The 24,852-nt window shown below is 38.1% G+C and overlaps 1 protein-coding gene across 4 annotated transcripts in view; it reads left to right on the forward strand.

Moving 5' to 3' along the window:
- LYST (lysosomal trafficking regulator) overlaps positions 1–24,852 on the forward strand; it is a 188,280-nt gene that overhangs the window by 151,570 nt on the left and 11,858 nt on the right. For all 4 annotated transcript variants that reach the window (XM_016188071.2, XM_060191968.1, XM_060191966.1 and 1 more), the window contains 7 exons: positions 2,421–2,487; positions 4,191–4,347; positions 8,789–8,929; positions 10,312–10,529; positions 13,603–13,833; positions 17,016–17,205; positions 21,043–21,179. In XM_016188071.2, coding sequence (XP_016043557.2) covers positions 2,421–2,487; positions 4,191–4,347; positions 8,789–8,929; positions 10,312–10,529; positions 13,603–13,833; positions 17,016–17,205; positions 21,043–21,179 — 1,141 coding nt within the window. The remainder of the gene's footprint in view (positions 1–2,420; positions 2,488–4,190; positions 4,348–8,788; positions 8,930–10,311; positions 10,530–13,602; positions 13,834–17,015; positions 17,206–21,042; positions 21,180–24,852) is intronic.

Consider the following 24,852-nt stretch of genomic DNA (forward strand, 5'->3'; position numbering starts at 1 on the left):
GGTTAGAGCCCACCTGTAGGGGGGGTTGCCTCACAAGTAGTGAGGCAGGTCTGCATGTGTCCTTCTTTCTCTTCCTCTCCCTGTCTTCCACTACTCTCTCAATTTTTCTCTGTCCTATCCAATAACAATAGCAGCTATGGCAACAACAAAGGCAACAAAATGGGAAAAATGACCTCCAGGGGTGGTGGGTTCATAGTGCAGGCACCAAGCTCCAGCAATAACTCTGGAGGATATGGAGATTCGGTTGTGGGAATTGTGTGGAGTTGTACCCCTCCTACCCTATGGTTTTGTCAATTTATCCTTTCTTAAACTAACATTTAACAACAAACAGAAAATTATTAAAAGTCACAGAATTTGGAAAGTAAACAACATACTCCTGAAGAACCACTGGGTCAGAGAGTCACTCAAGCAAGAGAAACAAATGAAAATGAAAACACAACCTATCAAAATATTTGGACACAGCTAAAGCAGTATTGAGAGGGAAACTTATACAATACAATCACATATTAAACAACAAGAAAAAGCTCAAATAAATGACCTTACTTTACACCTCAAGGACTTAGAGGAAGAGGAACAAAGGAACCCTAAAGCAACCAGAAGGACAGAAATCACTAAAATTAGAGCAGAAATAAACAACATCGAAAATAAGAGAACCATACAAAAGATCAGTGAGACTATTCTTATGACCAAAAGTTAAACTTCTAGAACATAATACTCATATTTGAAGAGCTATTTGGCTATACCCTTATCAAACTGCCTTCCAGATATATTGTATCTATTTATACTAGTATATAAAACAGTTGTGTACAAAAAGTACAGCTTTTAAATGACAAATACTTTAAACAGAATCTAATTTCTTGAAAACTGTCCGGTCAAGGTTTACTTTCTGGCAGTTAAACATAAATCTACATTAAGTGAATTCCAGTTTTTATTTATCAAAATATGAGAGAAAAAATAGGTATATCTTGCATATGTATAACTAAAAACTCTAATATGCCAAATAAAATATTTGGAGTACTCTTTATTTAGTTTTAAAATATAACAGCTATATAAACATCTGCCTAAGCAGAGCTGGTTTGACTTTTATTAAATCTGGGCAGATCTTGATGTTGATCAAATTATAGTACCACATGTTAAAATGGCAAGTGGTCCCAAGTCTCAGCCACAAATCTTGGATATTTCTGTTTCTCTTACTCCAATTGCCATACAAAGACTATTTGACTCTGTAGTTTATGAAAGTAAGAATTGATCCTTATGTTCTCTTACCTCCCTAATGGGGTGTGAATTAGTAGCACAGACACACCCACATGTATATATACATCCTCTACTATACCCAGTGGTGTTACTCAGCATCTATGACTTAGGTTACAAAATAACTAGGGAAGGGAGATAGCTCACCTAACTAGAGCACACACCTTATGCATGAGGCCTTGAGTTCAAGCCCCAGCTTCTTATAGGAACACCATGGATGGAACAAAGGGAGTTCTATGAATGGTGAAGTCTCTTTGTCTCTCTCCCTTTTTCTCCTCTCTCTCACTCTCTCTAAGATAAAAGAATGGGTGGAAAAAACTGACCCTGAGAGACTGCTTAGCAGTGGTATTGAACATATATGAGGTCCTAGATTCTTTCGTGATACCTCATTTTGTTTAATATCGCATGGGGTTGGGGTAGGATACTTATGTATGCATGACATCATGGCTCCAGCCAATTTTTCCATTCTTTATTTGAGAGAGAAAGGGGATGGGGAGAGACAGTACCACTCTGCTGTGCATGGAGCATCCTCAGTGCCACCCATGTGCTGCTGGGGCTTGAACACAGAACCTGGCATATGGTGAGATATACAGCCTATGGTGAATTATCTCCTGCCTCCCCTTTATTTGGTGTTCCATCTATATGTATGTAAATATAATCTATACACATAGATTTAATCACACTCCAGATCTCAACTTGTCACTTAAACACATGTTGTTTCTTTGATTTTCACTAACTAGCCTAATAATTACATAGCATCCCTTTATGATCTAATTTCCTGTCCAAACTACCCTTCACCCTTCACTACCTAAATGGATATCCAGTCAGTAAAATAAAGACAGAAATCTCCAGGACACAGTAGCAGTCACCTGCCTTTGGACAGTTTCAGTTATGATCCTGGAGGAAACAGAGGGGCAAGGAAAGGAGCAAATTTTCTTAGGTAGATACAAGACAGGAATTCCTAATTCCAGTGTGGATCTGCTTAGAAAAAAGTCTACTTAATCATTTATGAAATCATAATTTTGAGTGGTATCTGTTAGTTGCAAAGAAACATGTATAAGTACTAATCTAAGGATCAAGTATTTGATGATTTACAGGATGCAGAGACATCTCAGCTGCTTAATCCTGACAATATACTTCATATTTTTTCCATCATTTCTTTTTTGTAGAAATCTCTCTAAGCCTATAGCTGTTCAGTACAAAGAAAAAGAAGATCGGTATGTGGATACATACAAAGTAAGTTTAGTGTTTCCTCATATTTTGATAAGTGAAAACTGGAGTTTTGTAGTTTTTAGTTTTACGTGACTTTAAATTTATAGTGGTTTGTTTTGTGTTGTCTTGTTTTTCACTTCCTTGTGACTTGATTAACAGACATGTTAGGATTCTAAATAAAAAATTTTTATTTCAGTTAACTGAAAACACATCTGAAAGAAGAAAATATACTTATGCCCATAAATTAAAGACTAATAATTCACATTCATATTCAAATTTGTAATTAATATTCTTTGTAAAAATTACAGAGATTTCCAGGCACCTCCTGTCAGCCATTAGTGTTACTTACTTGACAACATCAGTGTGTTTATGATTTGCCGTAATCCCCTGTCCTTCATATGCAACAGAGCTTGTATTTTTTTTTTTTTTTAGTGACACACAAGAGAATGAACTGAGGGTCTCACACATGCACAATACTGCTTTGTGACCTCCTCAGCCCAATTTTTTTTTTTATTCTAAATATTTAGAGGCAAGAGAAGAGGGAAGGAAAGTCAAATAGGGAAGAGAACTCAGTTTCTCTCCCCATCTGTGGACCTCCCTTTGTTTTTATCCATGGTGCTCTCATGTGGTGCTGAGGAGCAAACCAGGGCCTCAAACACAGTAAGGTGTGTGCTCTACCCAGTAAGTAAGCTAGTGCCCATCGCCTGCACTGGCTTATTAACAAGAATCTACTACCAGATCTTAAACTTTAAAAATAATTGTTGTTACCTTTTCTATGAATTCATACTAACAGAATTCTATTGGAAATTTGAAGAAATGAGTGAACTAGACTGCATTCTTCACAGCAGTATCACGATAGAAACAATTGAAGCTTTTGTTTCTTTCTGTGCTACATTATTTTATGTAACGATTCCAGAAAGATACCTTTAGCGTCTGTCACTGCTTAAGTCTTCTTTTTTGTATTATTTTTAATTTTGTATTTATAAAATGGTTAACACCCACAAGACCATAGGAAAAGAGGGGTACAATTCCATACAATCCCCACCACCAGAAATCCATATCCCATCCCCTCCCTAAGTCTTCTGAAAAGGAGCCAGTGCTGTGGAAATCAAGGAGGAGCAACTCTAGAAAAGTTCATTATCTGCTGATTTTGTTATCAGAGCTAGACAAAAACTGTAGGAGATGAGAATAAGGAAGTGATATATTTTTTTTAACCTCCTAAGTTAGAGGGACATTATTACTGTGTGTTATTGTTGTTTGTTTGTTTCTGTCTTCTTGAAAGCTTCACCTCTCCAGGATGACTTTGGTTTATAGATAGGTAGATCGATGGGTAGATAATACATACAACATAATAATACATACACAGCACTGAAACTTCTTCCAATGTGGTAGTGGACAGACTCCAACTTTGAAACTCTTAAAATGCAGGCATCTCTAGTGATCAAAATAGTTCTATTTATGGAGTGTTTGATCAGCTTTTGTGTTAGTATTTATTAGTTCAGAGACAGAGAGTTGAGATGTAGGTAGCAGCATTGCTGAATCAAAGTCAAGTTGACTGTGATGCTTAGTGACTGAGGTTCAAATACAAATAGTAGGGCCAGCCATGGAGAGTAGCATTAAAGGGCTGGTAGTAGAGTAGATGGGAAAGGAAACTGGTGAGACTTTCCTAGCTCTGCCTGGAGTATACTACAGTGAATTTTTTTTTCTGTGTTTCCTGTTTCCTACAGTACTTGGAAGAAGAGTACCGCAAAGGTGCCAGGGAAGATGACCCCATGCCTCCAGTACAACCTTACCACTATGGCTCCCACTATTCTAACAGTGGCACTGTGCTTCACTTTTTGGTCCGAATGCCTCCTTTCACAAAAATGTTCTTAGCCTATCAAGGTAAGGGTTACTCTATAACTACTTAGAAAGTTATATTGTGTCATCAAAGAAAGGAAAAAAAAAAAAACACCCTGACTGACATCCCAAGAACTTGAAGTAGTCAAACCACAGGTTAAGGGATTCTATTCTTTCAACAAAATTCACTTTAAAAACCTGGTATAGGGCCAGCAAAATAGTTCAATTGGATAGAGCACTGCTTTGCCATGTGTACAACCCAGGTTCAAGCCCTACTCCCACTACATTGAAGGAAGCTTCAATGTTGTGGTCTCTTTCATTCACTATGCCTCTCTACTTCTTTCTCCCTATCAAATAAATAAATACCTGGTGTAAGTAAATCATTTTTTAATATTTTAAATTTCAACATTAAGTTAAACATCTAAATTTGTAAAAATGCAATTCACTTTTTTAAAATTAAGTTATAATTCACATATCATAAACATTATCTTTTTTTTTAAGTAACCCTTAATTCACTTTTTAAACATACTGAACTTAATTATTTCCAATTAAGTTACCTCTAAATACTAAAGGGGGTATACTGATACCTTCACCAAATAAGTTTCTAGCTAATAATTTTTTTTATAATTTTTTTATTTTATTTATTTCCTTTTGTTGCCCTTGTTGTTTTATTATTGTAGTTATTATTGTTGTTGTCGTCGTTGTTGGATAGGACAGAGAGAAACGGAGAGAGGAGGGGAAGACAGAGGGGGAGAGAAAGATAGACACCTGCAGACCTGCTTCAGCGCCTGTGAAGCGACTCCTCTGCAGGTGGGGAGCCGGGGTTCGAACCGGGATCCTTATGCCGGTCCTGTGCTTTGCGCCACCTGTGCTTAACCCGCTGCGCTACAGCCCGACTCCCTCTAGCTAATAATTTTTACCTCAATGTTTAAACCTGGCAGGTCTAAAGATAACTTAGAGGTGAATTTTCTGATTTATGTACAGATAAGGATATGCTCACTGATTGCTCCTAATGAGAGCTGTGTTATTAGCTCTGTGTTTGTTCCTCTGATACCCAGAGTGCTTTGTGGAATCATTATCTGTTCATTTACTCAACCCTTCATGAACTTCTTTATATATTTTCACTCAGATGCAACCTCATAGAAGAATAAATTGTATATTCTCTGTTATATTTGTTTCTCTGTAAGTACACAAATTTTCCACATGACAGCTGTTCAAATATTTGAAGACTGTTGCCTTATGCTATACTGCTCTTTACCCCTCTCAGTCTTATTCTTCTCCAAGCTAATTGCCCTTCGTTAATTTGACATCAGGTTGAGAGTCTCCCATATGCAAGGTTTTGTTCCAATTGTGACTAAGAATATGAAAATAAGTAAAGCAAGTCTGTACTTACTAAAGACTTTTAAAAATTAATTCTGAGGGTCAGGAGATAGAGCACCTGGTTGAGCACAAGTGTTACCATGCGCATAGGCTGGGGTTCAGGACCAGGGGCCCACCACCACGGGGGAAGTTTCACAAGCAGTGAAGCAGTACAGCAGGTGTCTCTCTCTCCCTCTCTAGCTCTTCTTTCACTCTTAATTTCTCTCTGTCCTATCAAATAAAAGAAAATGGGAAAAGAAAAAACTGGCCCAGTGCAATTCATTGTGCAGTCACTCATCCCCAGCAGTAAACCTGGTAGCAATGAAAAAAGAATTAATTGTAGAGGATTGGGGAGCTAGCTGGGCAGTAGAGTACTCAGTACTCCTGAACCCCCAGATTCAGACCTAGTATCACATATATCAGAACTGAGTAGTGATCTGGCCTGCCTTTGTCTCCCTCCCTCTTTCTCTCTAAGTCTTTGAAATATTAAATATAGGAAAAATAAAATAAAAAGTATATATAGGGGCAGGGAGATAACTCACAAGTAAAACAGTGAAGTTGCAAGCCTGAGACCTGAGTCTTGATTCCTGATACAGCATGTGCCACGACTGAGTGGCATTTGTCTCTCTGTCATTCACTTCTCTCTTTGCCCGCCCCCAATAATTAATAGATGCATCTTTAAAAATTAAACAAAATTAGAATTAATGGTTAAGCCATCTTGGTCTGGTTTCCAAACCTGCCATTATTCTGATTATCTTTCTGGACATATACTGATTTGTGAATGCCACAACTTAAAACTGACAGAAAAAAAAAAAAAGATTTCTGATGTTCTTTGGAGCCACTTCAAGTTTCTAACAGAACTGTTATGTTCTTTCTCTGAATGTGGCCCAATAATCTATTAATATAAAACTAACTATAATTTTTTTAAGTTATTAATATAAAACTAACTACTAATATTGAACTATAAAATAATATTAATATAAAACTATTATTAATATAAAACTTAATATAAAACTAACTATAAAATTTATTAATGTTGCTATTATGCTAGATTTTTCAGGGTATATTTAAGAATGATTAAAAAAAAAAGGAACAGGGGGTCGGGCGGTGGCGCAGTGGGTTAAGCGCATATGGCGCAAAGCGCAGGGACCGGCGTAAGGATCCCGGTTCGAGCCCCCGGCTCCCCACCTGCAGGGTTGTCGCTTCACAGGCAGTGAAGCAGGTCTGCAGGTGTCTATCTTTCTCTCCCCTTCTCTGTCATCCCCTCCTCTCTCCATTTCTCTCTGTCCTATCCAACAACGAATTGCGTCAACAAGGGCAATAATAATAGCCACAACGAAGCTACAACAGGGACAACAAAAGGGGGAAAAAAATGGCCTCCAGGAGCGGTGGATTCATGGTGCAGGCACCGAGCCCAGCAATAACCCTGGAGGAGGAAAAAAAAAAAAAGGAACATAGAAGGCAGCAAAGGAACTTCAGGGATGGTAGAGCAGTGCTGTGGTATCTCTCCTTTTCTGTCTTTCTCTCTTTTCCTCTGCAATTAAAAAGTTTGAAAATGTGGGTCCAGGAAGAGTTCAGTCACACATGTGCAAGGCCCTGGATATCCCCCACACACACACATACACACACTCAAATAAAGGAGGAAGGATAGAAGATAGTAGAGTACACGCCTGGCCATGGGTGTGGGCCAAGTTTGAGCCCCAGCAGCACGTGAGGGTCCTCCAGGTCTGTGGCATCTCTGTCTTTAACTGAAGTGAAAAGAATGAAAAAAATCAGCCCAGGAGCAGTAAAATTGTACATATAAGAGACTCCATACTACAAAAGTAATAATAAATACTAAGCCTTGCTTAATGCTGATATTAGTCTTTGACAATCTTCAAATAATCTTCAAGTTCGGAATGATTTTAGATTCTATATCATGGTTCCTAAGAAGTATGTGCTCTATTGATATTTTCAGGTATGGCCTTCTCATGCCATTTTGTAGTCTAGGTCTGTCCTATGACTGCAGAGCATATTTGTTGACAGAAAGGACACAGGGTTCAAAACTCTAACAAAGGCATGACTAGTCATAGTTTTATGTTACTTCATAGGAAATTTTACATTTTAGCTTAGAATGAGACCATAAAAAAAAAGGTGTTCTCTTCCCACCCACCCACCTACCTAACCCACAAAAAAATGGAAAAAATAGTCTTAGCAACTAAAGATAGTGGAATCATTTACCTTCCGGATGGGAAGGGGAAAACTTTTTGTATGTACTTGATTTTTTTTTCTTCTTTTTGCCTCAGGGCTATCTCTGGGGCTCAGTGCCAGCACTACAAACCCACTGCCCCTGGAGGACATTTTTTTCCATTTTATTAGATAAGACAGAGAGGAATTGAGAGGGGAGAGGGAGAGAGAGGGCTGAGTGGTGGCACACCTGGTTAAACACACATGTTAGAATACTCAAGGATCCAGGTTTGAGCCCCTGGTCCTGACCTGCAGAGGGAAAGCTTTGCAAGTTGTGAAGCAGTGTTGTGTCTGTCTCCCTCCCTGTCACCCCCTTCCCTCTCGGTTCCTGGCTGTCTCTATCCAATAAATAAATAAAGACAGTAAAAACAAAATTGAGAGAGAGAAAGACACCTGTAAACCTGCTTCGCTGATCCAAAAGTGGACCCACTGCAGGTGGGGAGCAGGGGCTCAAACCCGGATCAAATCTTTGCACATAGTACTATATGTGCTTAACTGGGTGTGACACTGCTCGGCCCCCATACTTAAATTTTAATGTCTTTTCTCTATTATTCATTCATTCAATAATAAATCATTATTAAGTATTTATTTATGCACTATAGGTACAACTCCAAGTCCCTACTTTTATAGAGCTTTCATTTTACTTGACAACAGTTAGATAAATAATATTAATTCATATAAATATATTATGAAAACATGATATGTGAAAAATGATATAATGTGATCTCAAATTATATATAGGAATATTTATTTTTGTGCACATCAATAATCTCTTCTAACCTATGGACCAAAAAATGACATCTTTTTAATTTTTTTAAATAGTAAAGATAAATTAATCTGACAGACTACAAATGGAATCAGGTCTTTGTGTCTTAATTGTATTATTTATATTTCTTTATAGATCAAAGTTTTGACATTCCAGACAGAACTTTTCATTCTACAAATACAACCTGGCGCCTCTCATCTTTTGAATCTATGACTGATGTGAAAGAACTTATCCCAGAGTTTTTCTATCTTCCAGAATTCTTAGTTAATCGTGAAGGTACAGAAATTAAATCATTTCTAACTTACATTTCTGAGGTATCGTAGTTATTTTATGATTTTCTAAAACTAAAAATAGCCTTTGTAAGTTCTAAAATGTTAGTCCCCAATCAAGAGATATGCCTTTATTATTTATTATGTGTATAATTTTATTTCCATATGAACATGAGGATTTTATTTATAGGACTAAATATACTTGGGAAATTATAACTTTTAACTATTAAAAGTATTTGTAAACATGTATTTTCTAATAACATAAGATATAATACACTTATTTAAAAAGTCATGAATATATTTGTTAAATGGACAAGATCTCGGCGGTTTTATGAGGAATATCTAGGTTAGAAATAAGATATACTAACCACAATGATCTAATAACAAAAATGAGGGCTAGAGGTTAAAATCAGTTTCTGTGCTACCAACTCACTAAAAATAAAAATAAATAGACTATGATAGTTCATTCAAAGAATATGTCTACCTTGTGCTAGTCTTTGTTAAACTACAGAATGCTTATATTTACCAAATCTAAACAATCTTATTAGTGTTAACTCAAAAAATTCACAAGGGCTTGTATTACAGTTTTAGTTTAATTTGATTAAATATATAGCAGTATGTATTTAAGCAGCTATTTCATTGAAGATATGATTAGCGAACTATTGGAATTAGCAGACAAATTTTCTGCTTTTTCTTTAATAAAAAAAGAAAAGAAGTTGAAAGATCTCAAATTTAATGAGGCTAATAGGAAGCAGGAAGATGAACAATAGTGTTATTATCCTCTTAGACCTCTTTCTTGTTATATAGCACACAACAACTGTTTGTGTTACATTTTTTTATTTTTTTTTAATATTTAAGATGCTTTTAAGACTTGTGGGTTAAATGAGGCATCCTTTGGGGGAGATGTTACCCAGGATGAGTGAAACTTGGTTGAAGCAAACTATAAAGTTATTTGGTGGATGTACTGAATATTATTAGTGCAGCCAGGAGACTACAGATCCAAGATGAAGCCAGGAGAATACAAATCCAAATAGCATGTCAGTTGTGGGCCCAAGTTGCCCAACATCAGAATCCCTTATGTAGGCAAAACAGACTGAGTAGTCAACATACAGGTCAACTCTATGCAAGTGATGTTTTCAGCCAGTGCAGCTCTTGAATGGTGGGAGATAATAACTGGTCAAATCAGCCTTGTGGTCTAAGACTAGTAGATTTTTATTCCATTTCTTATAGTGCATCTGAATGTTACTGAATATGCTTATGTGCCTGGTCAGACCTGGGGCCAGACTCAATAGTTTCCTAACTCTGTTTTAGTTATTCAGACTCAACTGATTTCAAAATGTTTCCTATTTCTTATCAGAAATAGTCATTAGTACTCCTCTTCTCTTTCAGGTTTTGATTTTGGTGTGCGGCAGAATGGTGAACGAGTTAACCATGTCAACCTCCCACCTTGGGCACGTAATGATCCTCGACTTTTTATCCTCATCCATCGGCAGGCTCTTGAGTCTGATTATGTGTCCCAAAACATTAGTCAGTGGATTGACTTGGTGTTTGGGTATAAGCAAAAAGGAAAGGCTTCTGTTCTAGCCATCAATGTTTTTCATCCTGCTGTGAGTAACTCTTCTATAATAATCTGCATTTATCTAACATAGTACCTGAATATTTAGAGGTTAACTGTTAGGATTCCTTTAAGATACATACTTTGCCAAGAAGAATTGACAGTAACACTAAGCTGTTGCCCAGGATTTTTCAGGTTTTATATTTCACCTCTTTAAAAATAAGTAAGATACTATCTGCCGGGAGCCCCCAATCAAATAGAGAAATGTGGTAAATAAGGTTAGGTGGGACATTAGGGGCTGCCTCCATGTAGCAGTAAAATCCTAATGAAACCCCTGACTTGACAATTTCTTGGGAAATGAAAAGTAAAAAGGCCAATTCTGAGAATACTTTTTCCTGGTATCACCTAGTGCTACTCAAAGGCAATAAGTACAGCAGATTAACCCACTGTATGAAACATTTGGCTTCTTTGTTCTCCTGACTTTAAAATTAGGAGGTGGCAGTAGATTGTTTTTAGACTTCCCCTCCAGCTATAATTTTTTGTCACTTTTATCATGAATTTATATCAAACAGTGAAAATGTACAATAAAACTTTCAAACATATTTCTATTATCTAGGCTTGTTTATGCCAGAGATCCATTCTTGAATATCAGTTTAAAAATAATAATTTCTTTATCCCATTTTGCCCAGTAATCATTACAACTATTTCTACAGTAATACAAAATTAAAAGAGGGGTATTGGGCAATGGTTCACCTGGTTGAGTAGCATGTTACAGTGCACAAGGACCCAGGTTCAATTCACCAGTCCCCACCTGCAGGGGAGAAGCTTCACAAGTAGTAAAGCAGTGCTACAGATGTCTTTCTTTCACTCTTTTGCTATCTGTCTTCCCCTTCCCTCTCAATTCCTCACTGTCTCTATCCTGTAAATAATAAACCTTTAAAAAGAAAATTAAATTCCTTAAGGTCTAGGAGAGAGATAGATTTACTAATTTACTAATAACTCTAATACAAAATAAATGTTGTGGCCAAGTATTCTAAAAGGAGGGATATAAGGACCAGTGACACACCTGGTCAGACACACACATTGCAGTGTCCAAGGACCCAGGTTCAAGCTGCTAGTCCCCACTTGCAGGAGGAAAGCTTCATGAGTAGTGAAGCAAGGCTGCAGGTGTCTCTCTGCCTCTCTCCCTCTATCTCTCCTGCTCTCCTCTGTGTCTATCCAATAATAAATAAATATTTTTAAAAAGAAAGGAAAGGGGGTATAATACAATTTGGTTAGCAATAATTTTATACATAAAACATGATATAAATATAAAGGCAGAACTTCAGTTATAAATTTTATATTTGATATAAAATACAACTTCAGGAGCAACTAAGAATTTCGATATTAATTTCAATATATTCTAAATTTTTTTTTTTTTTTTTGTCTCCAGGGTTATCACTGGGGCTCGGTGCCTACACTACGAATCCACTGCTTCTGGAGACTCTTTTTTCTTTTTTGTTGCCCTTGTTTATCGTTGTTGTTATTATTGTTATTATTATTGCTGTCATTGTTGGATAGGACAGAGAGAAATGGAGAGAGGAGGGGAAGACAGAGAGGGGGAGAGAAAGACAGACACCTGCAGACCTGCTTCACCGCCCGTGAAGCGACTCCCCTGCAGGTGGGGAGCCGGGGGCTCGAACCGGGATCCTTACGCCCGTCCCTGCGCTTTGCGCCACATGCGCTTAACCCACTGCGCCACCGCCCGACCCCCTATTCTAAATTTATTATCTCGACTCATTTCAATTATTTTTCTATAAAATTCACATTAAATTTTTTACTCAGAACTATACCTTATTCTCATCTTACTGAATATTTTTTACTAACTCTTTGGAACTTTAGAATGTGAAAAGGATAGAGTCTATGCCACTATTCTAGGAATTTAATAAAATTCAACTCATGGTGTAGTGATTATATATATAATCCTGGTTCAAAATTGAGTTCCCATGCTTTACTCTGTGATGCTGCCACTTGCTGTGTGACCTCAGACACATAACTGAGTCTCTGTGCCTAAGTGTACAAACTTACTAAGTGTGACTAACACTAGCCTCACCAACAAGGAAGGAAATCTATGTCTGCTTGTTGCACAGATAAGTGTAAATAAGTATACATTTTTAAACATGAGTGTGAAAATGCCTTTGACTTTAACTCAACATTTACTAATAATGGAGTTCGTTTAGAAACATATCACAGAATATAAAGAAGTGCTGTTTAAAAACAGTAAAGAAAATAAATCTTTGGTTAGAGCATTATTCTAATCTTCATTTGTATTAATGAATATGCTCATACAAGTAGTAGGATGAGCCCTGTATAGATAAGCATTTATAACCAGTAATTGATCCCTGTGGAGATGGTGGGGAAAGGTGATGGATGGTAAGTAGTGTTGAAGATTATTGGACTTCTGAAGAATCTTTAAAATTTTAGAAACATTGTATCTAGATATGTAAGTGAAATTTACTATGACTTGATTACATGCCAAAAGGCTAAATTGTGGATATTCACAAAACATGACAATACCCAGATACTGACTGCTAGGTTTAGAAATAAAAGCATAAAGCTACAGGACTCTCCATCTGATCCTAGTGGATAACACTAAGGGGGAAAGTGAAGGACACCCTTTAGGTTAAAGAACTTAAAATTCTCATTGCTGCTCATCCAGATTCACTTAAATTTGTGTTAGAACCTAAATATACTTTCTTGAACTACATACCCACATTGTATCTTAACCTTATATTTACCCTTTCTTATATATAACATTCGACAAATAACTTTCTAGTTGTTTAGTGTTATAGGTGGTATCTTATATGGTATTGTCTGGTGTTAATAATGAATTTTGTAAACATACCGAATTAGCATCAACTAAACATGATACATTAATTACGTTGACCTCCTCAGAAACACTGACTTCTCGTGTTCAAAAGTATTGACAATTTTTTCCATTTTCCATATTGAAAATTTTTTCCATTCCGAAGAAAAGGAAGCCATGTTCTAAAGGATAAAACAAGTCTTTCCTCTTTGATGTCACTGGCAAGTCTTACTTTTTATGTATATATCTTGTTCTCTTTTTTTATCCTTTTGATATTCAGACATATTTTGGAATGGATGTCTCTGCAGTTGAAGATCCCGTTCAGAGACGAGCACTAGAAACCATGATAAAAACGTATGGCCAAACTCCTCGTCAGTTGTTCCAGTCAGCTCATGCAGGCAGACCTGGATCCAAGCTTAACATGGAAGGAGAGCTTCCTGCTGCTGTGGGGCTATTAGTGCAGTTTGCCTTTAGGGAAACCCGAGAACAGGTCAAAGAAATCACCTATCCGGTATGTCATTTGGATTTCAGTAGAATTCAGCAACAGTAATAACAAAAAAACCTTATTCAACTTCTGATCTTTCATAAATTGTCAAAGACACTCTCCTCAAAACAAAATAAATAAATCAAAAACAGACAAAAAAGTAAAAACAGCACTGAGGGTCCAGTATCAGTGTGTACACAAGCTAGTGAACAGAGATTCTCAGTATATATGAAATGCTTTGTTAGTGATACGAAGAGAGTGCTTGGGCTGGGGAGACAGCATAATGGTTATTCAGAAGACTCTCGTGCCTGAGATTCTGAAGTTCCAGGTTTAGTCATCCCCAGCACCACCATAAAATAGAGCTGAGTAGTGCTCTGGTTGAAAGAGAAAGAAAGAGAGAGAGAAAGGAAGGGAGGGAGGGAGGGAGGGAGGAAGGAAGGAAGGATGGAAGGGAGGGAGGGAGGGAGGGAGGGAGGGAGGGAGGGAGGGAGGGAGAAAAGAGAGTGCATTAGAGGAACCCAAGTCAGAATGTGACCTCCCTGAGGATACTAAGGAAAACCCCACAAGGCAGTGACATAACAGGAATTAGCAAATGGGAAGGAAAAAAACTGCCCAGTACTAGAGAGTAGCTTTGAGCATGCGTCTGCCTGTATAAATATGTCTAATATGGTCTTGGCTATCATGTCCCACCAGGAGCATTGGCCAGAGATGTCAGCATTTGGGTTTATACTTGAAATAGGAAATCAAAGTAAACAAACCAGAATAGGAAAGCTATCAAGGGGCTGGGAGACGGAGCTCTGGGGGTGGGAATTGTGTGGAGTTGTACCCCTCTTATCCTACGGTTTTGCCGGTGTTTCCTTTTTATTAAAAAAAAAAAAAAGTAAACTGGATAGGGCTGGGGAGATAGCATAGTGTTTCACACAAAAAAACTTTCATTCCTGAAGCTCAGAGGTCCCAGGTTCAATTCCCAGCACCACCATAAGCCAGGGATGATCAGTGCTTTGGTAAAAAACAAAAAAAGTAAAATGGATGCTGGAGCCAGGCAGTGGTGCACCAGGTAAGCACACACATTACCATGCAAAAAGCCCCTGGCTCAAGCCCCTGCCCCCCCCCCCCGCAGCAGGGAGACTTCATGACCAATGAAGCAGCGCTATAGTGTCTCTCTTTTACTGTCCCTCTCTATCTCCCACTCCCTCCAAGTTTCACTTTGTACTAATAGGAAGAAACGAAAGAAGGGAAGGAAGGAAGGAAGGGGGAAACGGTTGCCCAGAACAGTGGATTCAATATGCACAACTTTCTCATCTGTTGTTGGACACCTAGGTTGCTTCCTGCTTCTGGCTATTTAAATTGTGCTGCTATGAACATAGACATACACAGATCTTTTTGGATGAGTATGTTTGAACCCTTGGGATATATTCTTAGGAGAGGAATTGCCAGGTCATAGGATAGGTCCATTTCTAGCCTTCTGAGAGTTCTCTGGGCTGCTTTCCACAGGGTTTGGACCAATTTACATTCCCACCAGCAGTGCAGAAGGATTCCTTTACCTCCACAGCCTCTCTAACATTAGTTGTTACTATCCTTTCTGATGACATTCTTATAGGAATAAAGTGGTATCTCATTGTGTTTATTTGCATTTCTCTGACAGTAACTTCATGCATTTTTTTCAATGTCTATTATCTTTCTGTTATCCTTTTTAAAAGAAAATGATCTTCACAGACCTTATTTTGACAATCATTTTTATAATATGTAACTTACATATTTCATACATTGATTCTTTATGCTCATACCTCCTCACATATATCAAAATCCATACGCAGGTAATAAAGAAATCGTCGGGGCTGGGCAGAAGGCAGCAAGGAGTTGCTTGCAGGTTGAGTGCTGGGCTTCTATGTGTGAGGCCCATAATAGGTGGTGCTCTTAATTCTCTCACACCTTCTCTTCAAATCTCTTTAAATGGTGTGTGTGTGTGTGTGTGTGTGTGTGTGTGTGTGTGGCAAAGGATTGAACCCAGGGCCTCTAAATGCAAAACTGTACTCTACCACTACATCACATCCTCAGTCAGATGCTGCTGTCAAGTCCCACTTACTCCTTTGTTCTTCACTGCCAGCTATTCATTTTTCTCCTCTAGAACTTATGTGGGTATTCCATGCTTCATAAATAATATTATTTGTTTTGCTCATGTGTTCCACAAATAAACACTTTCTCATATACTCATCAGAAATTTATTGAGAATCTATTGTGCCTAGTAAGTACTGGGTAGGTGCTATGAATATTAAGATGCATCCAAGGTGCTCCCTTTTTTTTAAGTTTTTTTAAAAATATTTATTTCTTTATTCCCTTTTGTTGCCCTTGTTTTATTGTTGTGGTTATTATTATTGTTGTTGTCATTGTTGGATAGGACAGAGAGAAATGGAGAAAGGAGGGGAAGACAGAGAGGGGGAGAGAAAGATAGACACCTGAGAGGGGGAGAGAAAGATAGACACCTGCAGACCTGCTTCACCGCCTGTGAAGCGACTCCCCTTGCAGGTGGGGAGCCAGAGCTCAAACCGGGATCCTTACTCCGGTCCTTGTGCTTTGCGCCACCTGTGCTTAACCACTGCGCTACAGCCTGACTCCCGGTGCTCCCTATCTTTAAGAGGCTCATTTTCCACTAAGTTTTTTTTGTGCTGTATATAGTCTTGTTTATGGGGCTGGTGGTGGTGCTGCAAGGACCCTCATTCAAGACCCTGGTCCCCACCTATAGGGGGAGATTCACAAGTGGTGAATCTCTCCCACTCTCTCTTTTTAAAATTTTTTATCATTTATTGAATATAGACAGCCAGAAATTGAGAGGGGGTGGGAGAGGGAGAGAGACAGAGAGACACCTGCAGCACTGTTTCACCACTTGCAAAGCTTTCCTCCTACATTTAGGGTCCGGAGGCTTGAACCTGGGTCCTTGTGCACTGTAACATATGCACTCAACCAGGTGCGCCACCACCCGGACCCTCTCCCTATCTACCCTTTCTCTGTCTCTCTACAAAGTAAATAAATATATATATTAAATGTATATATAAAATATATAGTCATAGTCCTATCTATATGGGTGAAGGAAAGTGTATAAAATAGTTCTTGTCCACTGGTTTCTCTTGTTTTGTTTAGAATTTAAATTAGGAATTATTCTATATTTGCTACTTTTTTACACTGTATTTTTCACTTTCCTTGGTTTTAAGAGCCCTTTGTCATGGATAAAAGGCTTGAAGTGGGGCGAGTATGTTGGTTCCCCCAGTGCTCCAGTACCTGTAGTCTGCTTCAGCCAGCCCCATGGAGAAAGATTTGGTTCTCTCCAGGCTCTACCCACCAGAGCAATCTGTGGTTTGTCCCGAAATTTCTGTCTCCTGATGACATACAGCAAAGAACAAGGTAAAAGAAACATAATTAAAATCATCCTTTGGCATATTTTCCAGGATATTTGAATGCTTCCAGCTCATCTGTGCTGCTATTTTATTTTATTTCTAAGTTTTCTGAGTCCTTGGTGGAAAAACTATGCTACAAAATTGTGATTTAATTCCTAACACAAAATAGGAATTAAAACATGGCATGTGGGGGCAGGAGGGAATTAAATGTTGTCTCTTTTACAATGAGAAAAATTTGAAGATGAGAGCAAATGATTATATTCTCACTTCTGAATGGAAGCATTAGGAGTTTCAAATGTATACTCTGAGGCTTTTGAATCCAGAATAGGCAGACTTATTTGAACAACAAATCTCATACCTCAGAAAATAGTCATGGGATTGAAAAAATGGAGTGGAATTATGATAGCTTTTAAAATAGGCTTTGAAACATGTATGCCTGAAAAGCAGTCCTTTTCTCATTTTGATTCACTAAAATAGCTCATGGAAAAGTGCTGTACAGCAGAAGCTCTCTTCTTATTTCTAAATATCACCTCAACACTGGGAAACTAGAGATGCTTTCCCACTCTTTCATCCATTCCAAATTAGCCATTTCACTAAATGGAAAAAAAAAAAACCTACTGTAAGCATGGTCTTTGAGACTGAAATAAGTGACTGAGGACTTGCATCTGTTCATATAGGTGCGTACAAATTTACCAGGAAACCAGAAAATGGATCAGATCCCTTTTTAGCAGTCTGTGAACTTAGTGCTTAACATGGCTGTCTATTCACCAGGCTCCCCGGGTTCTGCACAGCCTTCTTCTGTGACTAACACCATAGTGCACAGGTGTTGGTACGTGTGCCAAACAGCAGTCAACCACTTGCATGATGGCTAGGCCACAGTTCTTTTAGATTCTTTAATTCTATCATGAAATAAATGGTTGTCTTTATAGTTGGTAGAAATGAGAGGCGCAGACCAAAAGTCAGACTGAGATTTACCTCACCTGGCAGAATGTAAAGACATGAGGCCCTGGGCTTGAGCCCCAGTTCCACTAGGAGTACCACAGACAGCACCTGGGAGCTCCATGGATGGTGGAACATACTGTGAGGTCTCTTCTCTGTGTTTCTCTCTCCCTCTGTCAATATGTAATAATAAAAAAAATTTAAAAACCTATGAATATACTTGGCAGTATTATGCATTTACAAAGCCCTGACTTCATTCCCTAGTACTGCACAGATATGAGAGGCTATGAATCATTCCATCTAAGGTTATTGAACTAACAAATACAGTAAGTCTACATTACCATAGTTATCATTATGTCAGTGTGTGGTTTATCCTCACCAGCATGTCACAATTATTTGTGAGGAATGTCACAAGTAATTTACCATTCATAGGAACATTCAGAATGCATCAATAATTTGCCTTTAAATTTCAATTAAAGGGGATGGGGATATGGATCAGTGGTAGAATACAAGCCTCACATGTGTGAAGCCCTGTTTTGATCCCCAGAATAAGGGAGGGAGGGAGGAAGATAAAGAGAGAAGGAAGGAAGGAAGGAAGGAAGGAAGGAAGGAAGGAAGGAAGGAAGGAAGGAAGGAAGGAGAAGAATTACAGTATGCAAGGGCACTGGTTCAAGCCCCTGGTCCACACCTGCAGAGAGAAATATTCATGAGTGGTAAAGCAGGGCTGCAGGTGTCTCTCTGTTTCTTTCCCTCTCTGTCTCCCCCCTCTCAAAATCTCCATCTCTATCTAATAATAATAATAATAATTTTTAAGTCTGTTAATGCTTTGTGCAGTAGCACTTAAAACATGTCAAATATAGTTGTCAACCTACCTTATTTATGCTTCTGTAGTCACAAACCCATAATAACGATGTGTGCCCTTAATAGCTCTGTCCATTCAGGTTATACTTTGTTTCCTCACAAAATGTATTTGAGATATGTCAGAATCTAGGTATGTCCAGAGGGGAGTGGTATTATACAACAGTGAATTACAGCCCCGAGGGAGAAGGGCAGGTCACGGTCCCTGAGCTTGCTTCCCAGCCCTGCTAAGTAGTTGTGTGGCCCTGAGAAAATTATTTACTGGCATTGATCTATAAAATGGGAATAATAAAAGAATTTAACTCAGAAGGTAGGTAGCTAAATGAAATAAAGTAGAGAATGATTATCACCGCACCTGGCACATTCTAACTGCTTAATGTCTGTCAGCTTATAAGCAGCTGGTCCAAGGAATAATGTGTTTACTGCCACACCCAGCAGTGACAGTTCATGTGGCATTCCATTGATGCCTTGGATGTATGAAAGTTAGGTCATCTGTGAACATCTGCAAAGTGCCAAGCACTGTTCTATCAAATAAGTAGCTTTTCTCAGCTATATAGCATCATACTGTATAACAACTGAATTGAGATGTTTCTAATGATCTTAAGCACACCGTAGGGTCAGTGTATCATATTGATGTATGAGATATCTCATAAATGTCTTGCATGCATAGACCCTATGTTATATCCTCAACATTGCATTAAAAGAAATTAAAGGCCCAGTAATAGGCCAATTCCTTAAGAAATGGATGCCTCAGAATTCCCTGAGGTACTTTTCTGTCTGGATTCTGTTTGGAATGCTTGCCTTAGAATCTTTGGTACTTGAGTCCAAGCCTATATATATATATATATATATATATATATATATATATATATATATATATACACATAGTGGGTTTTCTTACAGATTTTATTGCAAATTCCAGTTTAAACTTGAGTGTTCAAATAGAAAAATTATTTTTCTTTAAAACAAAATAGTACACAACAAAAACACTGGTGCATCTTGGATTACTGAACCAAGAAACTGGGAACAGGTATCAAATATGCTTGGTTTATTAAGTATTTGACTTACTGCACACTTACCACATGCCTGGCATTGTGGTAGGTTTTGAGGGACTTATGAAATGTTCCTTCCCCTCATAGTTTATATTTCAAGATCATTTTTAGTTAATATATCCCCATTCCTTTATTGTAAAACTAAAGTCAGCATCTGGGACTATACAAAACAAAACAAACATGGATTATAATTACTGTGTTTTTGATTGATTCAGTGAACATTTCTTTGTTTTATTTCTTTGAATGCTAGATATTATGCTTGGTACTAGAATAAATAAAGTATTTCCTCCCTCCTTAAGGATCTTCAAGTATTTCATATGTCAAAAGAACATCATCTATAGCATTTGTGCTGCATTAGCTATATTCAGTGTAGCAGCAACAAGACATGGATTATGATTGGTGCTGAAAAAAGTATCAAAATGTCTACATCTTTCTCCCAAAGGACATAAGATAATGACAATAAAAAGCGACTAGAAACTCATTGAATAAGGTCTGCCAGGCAACATGCTTGCAGTTGATGAGAATAAATTATTCTCTCTCAGATCAGAAATTGCTTCCACTCTAACAATACTCCCTTCCTGGTATTAATAATTGCTGTGTTGGTTTTTTTAGTAGGATGTACCTGAGAAGTTATTTAAACAATAGCTAGGCTTAACTTTCTAAAGCGAGAAGGTTCCTCAAAATAAGACTAGTTAGTGTAAGCTTGACTGTCATTGTCTTTTACTAAAAAAAATTAATGGAAGTTTTAGTTCTTAGTCAGATAAATACCAGTTAAAATGCCATAAGTGAAAAAAGAAAATACAGTGCCATCCTCAGACTTAATTATTATGAAAGAAACAAACTAACATTAGCCAGCCATATGGCCATAATGATGATTTTTACTTTGAGTATTGTGTTCTGCTGCGTAAATTTCAACCTTTAACCTGACATTTGTTGCTGTCAAATGATAGCTGAGCAGTAGTAACAATCTAATACCCTTATTTCTCCTTCTTGAGGTGTGAGAAGCATGAACAGTACTGACATTCAGTGGTCAGCCATCCTGAGCTGGGGCTATGCCGATAACATCTTACGATTGAAGAGCAAACAGAGCGAGCCACCAATAAACTTCATACAAAGTTCACAACAGTATCAGGTAATCTTTTTTAATGAAATGCTATATGTAACAAGGAAATATAGAGCTTAAAAAGAAAAAAGCCGGTCTGACTGCAGTGAGGCTTCAATATCCTGCTGTCAATTCAATCAAGATGTTTTCCACCCACTATCTTGTTGAAAATGTGTTAGACTTTCCTACTGAGCATCAGCTGAAGGCACAGTGTTTTGTTTTGTGTTTTTTTTTTTAAAGGCCAACATTGCCTTCTTTCCTTTTCTTCTTGTTTTGTATTTTGTTTGTTTGTTTTTGCTTGTTTGTTTTTGGTGGAACTAGGACAACTCATACACAGTTTCACCGCTCCTGCATTGCTTTTTCATTCAGATAGAGAGACAAAGGGCAAAGAGAGACCCCATAGCACCAAAACTCCTCCTGATACCATAATACCTCCCATGTGGTGCTAGGGCTCAAAGCGAAGCCGTGCCCATAGCAAGGCAGGCACCCTACCCAGTGAGGTGTCTCTCTGGCTCAGTACTGCTATCGTCTTAGTCAGTCACTTTTGTCACTGTGTCATTTTCTATAACCATAATGCCTTTTTATAATTGTCGTGGCTATTCTTGAGTAGACTTGAGTATTTTAACATTGTAATATGGTGGAATAGGGTTGGGCCAGAGGGCTCTGAACCCCAGTTCCACTGGAACCCAGAACTTTTGTGACAAGGAATCTTTGAATTGCACTATCGCCAAGAGGGAAGAGATCCTGGTAGAGCAGTGCTGTGGTGTCTCTCCATCTCTCTCTGTCTCTTACCTTCTATCTGGAAAGAGGAAGGAAAATAAGAAAGAGTTGCCAAGAAGAGATGAAATCTCCCATTCATGAAGCCCCAACAAGGCCCTAGCAACACTCACACAAAAAGAAAGAAATGGAGGGAACTACTTTGGGGGAATTTTTGACAGTGAAAGAAGAGAAATTACTTATTTTATATCTAGCTTCATAGTAAAGATGAATAAAGACAATAAAAGAAAATCTTTATTTGAATTTTAATGGGGGGGGGGGGCAGTGGCATACCCAGTAGAGAGCACAAATTACTATGCATGAGGACCCAAGTTCAAACCACCAGTTCTCACCTACAAGGGAGAAACTTAACAAGTGGTGGAGCAATGATACAGATGTCTCTCTTTCTCTCTCTCTCATTCTCCCTCTCTCTCCCTTCTCTCTCTCTTTCTGTCTCTCTCTTTCAGTCTCTGTCTCTGTTAGAAAGAAAGAGGGAAAAATTATCACCAGGACTTGTCATGCAAGAATTAAGCCCCAGCAATATCCTTGGTGGCAATAAAATAGGTATCTAATAAGCATTGCAAAATTATTTGTCATGTAAATTTTAACACAAAAAAATAATGATTAGGATTATGGAGACAGCTCAATATTACATGGATTTGTATTCCTGAAGTCCTAGGTTCAGCTCAGTGCATGTATACCAGAACTCACTCATGCACATGCTGTCCACCCCCATATACACAAATTAATTGAATTAATTTGATTTGATAGGTAACTTTCTTAAAAGAATATTCTCAGGTCCAGCCAGTGATGTACTCAGTAGAGTCTACATGGTACCATGTGCAAATACCCAGGTTCAGTCCCTGGCCCCCATCTGCAAGGTAGCAACTTCCTAAGCAGAACAGTGCTTCAGGTGTGCCTTTCCTCTCTATTCCTTTCTGTCTTTATAAGTAAAATAAAGTGGAGGGAGAACCACCAGGAATGGTGGAGTCATCATACAGGAGCCAAGTCCTAGCCATTATCCTAGTGGCAAAATTAAATACATATGTACATACATACATACTTTTTAAAAAATTTTTTTTAATATTTATTTATTTATTCCCTTTTGTTGCCCTTGTTGTTTTATTGTTGTAGTTATTATTATTGTTGTTGTCATTGTTGGATAGGACAGAGAGAAATGGAGAGAGGAGGGGAAGACAGAGAGGGGGAGAGAAAGATAGACACCTGCAGACCTGCTTCACCGCCTGTGAAGCGACTCCCCTGCAGGTGGGGAGCCGGGGTTCGAACTGGGATCCTTATGCCGGTCCTTGTGCTTTGCGCCACCTGCGCTTAACCCGCTGCGCTACAGCCCGACTCCCCATACATACTTTTTTTAAATTGCCACCAAGGTCTTCACTGGGGCTCAGTGCCTGCACAATGAATCCATCATTCCCAGCAGTCAGTTTTCTCCCCCTTTTTCCTTTCTTTCTTTCTTTTTTTTTTTTTTTTTTTTAGATAGGACAGAGAAATCGAGAGGTGGGTGATAGAGAGGGAAAGAGACACCTGCAGCACAGCATCACCATTTGTGAAGCTTCACCACCAATGCTGTGGAGAGGAGTCTTAAGCCCCAGTCTCTGCACACTCTGACGTGTGCATTTGGTTGGGTGTGCCTCTGTCCAGCCACCCATACTTACTCTCTTAAGTTATTTAAACAAGACGGTATGATCCAGACAGTTGTTTTTTTTTTTTTTTTGCAAAATATTATGTGGTCAAGTGCTTTCATCAGTCATTAGATGACTAACTGAACGTTAATACTGTATTTCATTTTCATCATTAGAAACACTATTCCCACTCATAAATTCTTTAAGTTGAGAAAATTCATCTAGGATATCATCAACTGAAGACTCACTTTGAGATTTCATTTGCTTTGTTTAATTTCATGATCATCAGAACATTACTAGAATCCGACTATTTGCCTTTATCTTCTGATTAACCTCAGTAATTATGAGGTCAATTTTCTTCTCTTCTCTATTATCAGTTGAAAAAGAAAAATTATGAATTCTTATCTATGTTCAATGAAAACTCAAAGTAGGCTACAGAAATGGTGTGCCCAGACTCCTTTTATACTTGCTATCTTTCACTTTCTGATTTTTTTTTTTAGCATAGTTGGTCATCACTGATGAGTAATTCCTAGGATCATAAAGTAGCAAATGTTTCAAGATAGAGAAAATAAGTTCATTAAAATCCTGTAATGCGGGAGTCGGGCGGTAGCACAGCGGGTTAAGCGCACATGGCACAAAGCGCAAGGACCAGAATAAGGATCCCGGTTCAAGCCCTCGGCTCCCCACCTGCAGAGGAGTCACTTCACAAGCGGTGAAACAGGTCTGCAGGCATCTATCTTTCTCTCCCCTTCTCTGTGTCCCCCTCCTTTCTCCATTTCTCTCTGTCCTATCCATCAACAACATCAATAATAACTATAACAATAAAAATAAAATAAAATCCTGTAATGTAGTTTAGGTTTGTAAACGAGTTCTGTAGGCCCATATGGTAATTAAAAGACAGAATTACTTTTATTTAGCACATTATAAATAAGTACATTTACTCTTTGCTTTTTGAGAGACTTCTAAGAAATAATAAAGGCTATGAAATATCAATCCTTATAATTAGAGAGGTTCAAGCTTTTTCAATTCAATAAAGACATTCAGAGAGACCAGCTGGTGGCGCACCTGGTTAAGCGCACATGTTACAGTGCACAGGAAATTCAGAGCATAAAATTAGATCTAATAGATGACTAAAGCAGATGAACTTACAACAACAACAAAAAAATAAATAAAGACAGAATAACCAGCCTTTCTATTGTACAGTATGAGAACTGAGATGGTTGTAGGGGCTGGAAGAGGTGGGGCACAGAACTTTGACAATACTCCTGAAATCTGACCACTTTTTAAAACAATGTTAAATCATTAAT

Source organism: Erinaceus europaeus, chromosome 6 (assembly GCF_950295315.1).
Source record: "Erinaceus europaeus chromosome 6, mEriEur2.1, whole genome shotgun sequence".
Taxonomy (NCBI): Eukaryota; Metazoa; Chordata; class Mammalia; order Eulipotyphla; family Erinaceidae; genus Erinaceus; species Erinaceus europaeus.